This window comes from Ipomoea triloba, chromosome 7 (genome assembly GCF_003576645.1).
Source record: "Ipomoea triloba cultivar NCNSP0323 chromosome 7, ASM357664v1".
NCBI lineage: Eukaryota > Viridiplantae > Streptophyta > Magnoliopsida > Solanales > Convolvulaceae > Ipomoea > Ipomoea triloba.
The window spans coordinates 2,749,674-2,755,847 of NC_044922.1; the positions used below are offsets into that span (position 1 = coordinate 2,749,674).

The 6,174-nt window shown below is 35.5% G+C and overlaps 1 protein-coding gene and 1 non-coding gene across 2 annotated transcripts; both read right to left on the reverse strand.

Moving 5' to 3' along the window:
• Window positions 1-293: 293 nt before the first annotated feature.
• LOC116025152 (glyceraldehyde-3-phosphate dehydrogenase-like) lies at window positions 294-3,438 on the reverse strand. The gene is made up of 5 exons (XM_031266265.1): window positions 3,304-3,438; window positions 3,060-3,160; window positions 2,852-2,967; window positions 2,670-2,769; window positions 294-1,588 (listed from the first exon to the last, which is right to left on the reverse strand). Exons 1-5 carry the CDS (start codon window positions 3,329-3,331, stop codon window positions 464-466), a joined length of 1,470 nt encoding a protein of 489 aa, XP_031122125.1. The 5' UTR covers window positions 3,332-3,438; the 3' UTR covers window positions 294-463.
• Window positions 3,439-3,826: 388 nt separating this feature from the next.
• Window positions 3,827-3,898, reverse strand: TRNAW-CCA. Its single transcript has one exon. It is a non-coding gene; the product is annotated as a tRNA-Trp (tRNA).
• Window positions 3,899-6,174: the final 2,276 nt, after the last annotated feature.

The following is a 6,174-nucleotide window of genomic DNA, read 5'->3' on the forward strand; positions in this document are numbered from 1 at the left end:
GGCATCTAGAGAACTTGCAATGTTAAAAGAATTAAAGGTATGCTGTGGATCATGACTTCACTTCACCATTCAATGTGTCTTCTCTTGACAATTTATTATATTGATGGTTTAGAAGAAAGAGGAGGGAGAATTGCCCTTTGGTATTGAGGACCTTCTGTACTACACCAAAAAGATCAAGGAACAACAATGTGATCTCAACTTTGGAGCGATTAGACAGTACTTTCCTGTTGATTTGGTTTTATCAGAGATCTTTAAAATATGCCAAGACCTGTTTGGTAAGTATGCAATGCAAATTTCTGTTTGGAAATTTTTTGGAGAATGGGCAATCTAATAAAAATTATACAGTGATTGTTTTTTTTTTACAATTGACTCCACTGAGACTCAAACCCACAGTGTAAACCAGGAAATCGGGTGCCACTAGACCACAAGGTCTTTGGCAAGTAGAGAGTAATAAAAATTAAAATTATACAATGATGGCTAGTTGCTGACCACCCAGCGCTCCGATAAGGTGTGAGCAGTGTGTGTGCCTGTTCAGTGGCATTGGTGCGTGCAACGCGCACTGATTTTTGTTTTCACTATCATCCTGAATATTTGGTGACAGAGAAAGCTCCCACAACATGCAGCAGTATTCAATGTCTTCAGTTTTATCCAATGAACTGTGGGAGATAGGAAGTCCATCCAGAGAATGGTCGCCAACTAATTGTACCAATGTATCACCAATTCTAAATGTAATTGTTAAATTTGCCCAATTAACCATAACATCCCCTAGTTTCCGTAGCCAATCTATGCCCAGAATCAAGTCAACTCCACCCAAGGGAAACACAAAGCAATCGATCGGCATTACAATGGAGCCCAAATGAACAGGCAGATGAGAATATTTACCGTTTGATTCAACGACACGACCATCCCCCAATTGGACTCCGAAGGCTGTGGTTGATTCCAGTGGATGCTGTAGAATGCTGGTCAAGCGGCTAGAGATGAAATTATGGCTTGCGCCACTGTCCACCATTATTACAATTTCTTGACCTGCAATTTGGCCCCGTAATTTCATTGTCTTGGGACCGGCGGCCGTTCCTCCCATGGCAGTCAATGGAAGTTCAAGCAAGGACAGCTGCGCAACTTCATGTAATGTGCTGTAGGATTGCTGATAGCGGGAACAAAGTCCTTCCACTATCATGTCCAAAGAATGTTGTGCCGGAGCCGGTGATGTTGTTGAGCCGGAGCTGAGTATGGAACCAGAAGCCTGTGTTTTCTGGATGGAAGGTTGTGTCTCAGATGGAGATATATGGGTGTTAGTAGAGTAGTGGGAGTGGGCCGACATGGGCAAATTGGACCAAGTATTTGCAGAACTCTTCTGAAACATATGTTCTTCCAAAATCTGTCGTGACACTAAAGGTTTTCTTATACACTCGAGCAGCTTAAGCAATGAACCAGGTAGGTCTTCTCCAAACTCTTCTAACATCTCTACTCGAGAAAGACAGTTGGTAGTGCAGCTTGCATTTGAGACAATGTTAAGCTCTGGAACTCCCACAAGAGACATGGGATCATCTTTGCTAGGAGCAAAGATCACAACCTTCTTCGCACTAGCCTGATCATACCACAATAATCAATCAACCAATTACATACAATAAATTCAAATAAAAAACAACTTACTACTCTCAAAGGTAGTCATCACACACACACAAATAACATTATCTACAAAGTACACATATCATTAAGTTCTGAATATGTTATGTGGACTGGACTAAACTATAGTGCTTAGAGACCATTACTAATTTGGGATTTATACAAAAACCTATCACTGGAATCACAATATATGCTACTAAAATAGGATCATAGAACAGTGGGATAGCAGACAGACAGAAACGAAACAATGAATCAAAAGGACATAAAGTAGTACGGAGTATAACCTAACTTAATGAACCCAAATTTAGATTAATTAAACAAAAATATTACTCTCTCACATCTTACTTGTCCTATTTAGCATATTTATCCGTCCAACCAACTATTTCTTCTTTAATTATTTTCTTTAATATTTTTTATTTATTTTAAAATTTAATTTGGTGTCTAATCGTTTTTCAATGTAATTTTAAACATATAAATTTTATATACTAATACAAAACCTAATATTATGAAAAATTGAATTAAAATAAAATCAAACACATAAAATGACATGGGATGGAGTGTGTGTATATACAAAAAGTATAACCCAATGGGGTAGCTCAAGTGGCAAGGGAACTCTCTTACACCCTGGACCAGCTCCTGTGCAACGGACTGAGAAAGACCCTGTGACGGGTATATATATATATATATATATATATATATATATATATATATATATATAATGTTATTTTTAGAATTTCTAAACACAAAAAACTAATATTATCTGTAGGCTTTACTTATTTTTTTGACCTTTGAATTAATATTAATTTTTGTTAGATTATAAAGTTGGATTGCAAATTCGTAATGTTAGTATTTGTAGGCTAAACTTGTTATTTTGAACTTTGAATTCAACAAAAATTAAAAAGAAAAAAGTCCGCTGGGCCACGAACCTGCGTGAGCGGGCTAGGGCTGCATGAACCCTAGTGGGTCGGCCCGCAAAAAAACCTGCCAGAGATTAGGTATGCGGTAGGACGGACCGACCCGCTTTGATAGTACTAAATTTATACCTTCAAGTGAGCGGCAGCCTTATCCTTGTCAGTTGAGACTCCAGTAGTCTCGACAACATATTCAGCACCAATTTCACCCCATGGAATTTCTTCTGGGTTCCTGGAAATCCATGCCGAATAATCATCAGCTAAAAAACTGAACAAAATCACAGATCTAAAAACGCAATCCAACAATCGCGTACCTGCATCCAAAGACCTTAATTGCCTTCTCGCCGAACAGAAGGGTCTTCTCATCGTGGACCTTCACGTCAAGGCGTTCCCATTGACAGCGCATAGAATAATACTTGAGCATATATGCCTACACAAAAAATCACATAAAACCATTACACACCTGAACAAATCTAAGCTCCCACAGATTCAAAAGCTCTAAATCTATTAAACTGATCGTACCATGGCTTCACAACTGATGTACGGGTCGTTGACTGCAATGAGCTCGATATCCTCACTGTGCAGAGCAGCCGTAGCGACCGATCGTCCGATCGTTCCAAATCCTGAAGTAAAACATCAAACAAATAAGCACACAGATTTCATCCATTTTTCCGTCGCAAAAAAAAAACAAAAAAAAAACAAAAAAAAACAAAACAAAACAAAAAAATAAAATGAATTCGAACAAAAAGCTGGAATCCATCTATACCGTTGATTCCAATCTTGATCTTCCCCATGGCGTAGGCTTGAAGCTTTTAGAGAGATTGAAAGAGAAAGTGAGTTGAAGAATCTCCTATACTTATATTTGGGAGTTGCCATTTGCCCCTCAAAAATGGCACCCCCTATCTAACCACTAAATTCATATCTGATGGCTGCAATTTTTTTATTTAACATTTGGATTTATTTTTGTTTTGTAATTGCCATCAATATTTAAACAAATTACAAATTTACCATTATGCAATAAACAATTAACACCCACTAGAGAATGCCTGATACCACATTGGACAATTAAAGCTCAGTTTAACCAGGCTGACCTCAAAATTACCATGAAGCTCCACCGTGGGGAGAAATCAAACGCACATCGCCGCAAAGAAATCATAGCTCTTCGTCCAACTTCCACACTGCTGTCGACGAGTTTCACCTGGACGGACAGTCGCCGCCGCAGCTACCTCGCCGGCCTGCAGGGTTCATTAAAAAAGAAAAATATAATCCGTGATTAGGATCGGGGGATTTGAACCCGACGTGAATCGAACACGCAACCTTCTGATCTGGAGTCAGACGCGCTACCATTGCGCCACGGATCCGATGTGTACTTCTTTTCACCAAAAGCTATAAATCTTAAGAATTTTACACTTTTAGATCTGTTTAGTCTTTTTTTTTTTTTCCTTCATGTTGGATTATCAGTCCAGGGTATCCGATAAACAAGATTATGGTCAAACTTATAATTGTCATTGTATTATCTTTGCGGTATAAAGGTTTGAAGAATACTATAACTACAAAACAAAAGTTTTCATATAATTGTATTAGTTTTAATGTAGACTATTTGTCAACAAAATATTAGAGTTACTGTTTATATATAGATGATCATTGATTTCTTTATTTTTACTACAACTAATAAGAGAGAACAAAAGGGCAATTGATTCCTCGCCTGTCTTAGGGTCGTGGGTTACATATCCCATGGCCTGTATTACCATTTTTTCGTGCTTAATATATTCACTTTCGTTTGGTTTTCCAAAAAAAAAAAAAGAAGAGAGAGAACAAAATGGACAATGAATATACTATATAGTTATGGATCTTATGCACTATGATTCTTTCATGGCATTTTGTTGGAAGAAATGAATCAGAACAAAAATTGAATTGTAATTCAGTTAGAAAAAAAAAAGGTGAAAATAGAGTAAAAATTCAAATTACATTGTTTGGTATGGAGAAATAGAGTTATTGGAATGAAAAAAAATAAGAAGTAATATAAAGACTAAAATATCCTTATGTAATAATAGTAATAATCAATGGTAAATATGTAATTCCAACTCATTTTTCCTTTTACTATAATGACTGAATTACAATTCATATGAGGGCTGCTACGAATTACAATTCATTGAATTGAGTAAATAGCAATTCTCTTCAACCAATGCATTTTTTTTTTCATGGAATTACATTGACATTGAATTCCAATTCATGTCAACCATACACCCCCTTAGAGCAAGATAATGATTTGCACTTTTTAAAAGTTTTTTTGTTAAGCCAATTGGCAGTGAAAGAGTAATTATAAAAAATATATACTGGTTGCTAGTTAACGATCACTCAACACTTCCATAAGATGTGAACAATGTATGTGATTGTTCGGTGGCACTGGTGTACGCAACGCGCACTAATTTTGACTTTTTTTTTCTCCCTTTAATTTCCCACAACACTCAATAGTGCAGTATGAATTGATTTTATGTTATTCTCCTATTTTCTCCACACAAGTAAAAAACTCAAGAAAACTTTTATTAGGAAAACCATTATTCCAAATTTGTTTGAGTGTCATACTCACGTGGAGAGGGGACAATTGTCCTCATGGACCTTTGTCTTTATTTGTTCAAGTAGCCTTTTCATTGGTCGAAGCCCACACTTGTGGGATCATATTAGGACAAAATGTACTAACTCATACATATTAACCCCAACATTGCATTTTATACTTTCATATAATGTATTTACCATTTTATTAAAAAAGAAGATAACCAATTTAAGGGAGTTTCCATTAAAGAAAATAAGTGCAATATTGAACGTTGCATTCAAATATTTCACCTCATTAATTGTGTATACAGATAAAATTAATGTATAAAAAATCAATAAAAAGATATAATTAGGATATTTTAAATGAAATTCATTTTGATGTTTAAAAAAATTTAAAAGACATTTAGAGAGACATAAAATCATTATTTCATGCACTAAATTTGGTTCATACAAATTATCATTATAAATAAATAAATGCATTGTTGTAGGTATAAAAAATTACTACTGTAAATAAATCAATTAACTAAATATTGCAATTTTTTAAATACTTATAATATTGTTTTTATGTATTTATACTATTTTTATGTGCCTAAATCTCTCACGTGCATTGGATATATAATTTGCCATCTGTTTGGCAATCAAGAGAGAGGTGAAGACATTAATAACATGGTTGAATATTGAAATTCACACCCCAACCGTCCAACCAATTACCTACTCATTCACCAACTCCACCTAGTCACAATTACACGACAAATTCAAATTAGTTGAAGACTATTTTTATTTTTAACTTAGCAATTTCATTAGATAAATTATAAGCCCACCAAATTTCGCATTTGGAGTTACGTAATTTGCAAGTCACACAGTCACCAACCGTCAAGACATTAGTCTTTAAGGGATCCAATATACATCTTCCATTATCTTGTAGTTGTTTCCAATTCATGTTTTAGTGGAATTCGAGATAATACATTGGCGCCTTAAACCGTGACATTAAGTCATATGATGAACTACAACGCTAAGCACCGGGGGTTAGTCGAAACTTTCTTAAATTAAAAAAATGTTGAATAGGGTCAATGGGGGGGGGGGG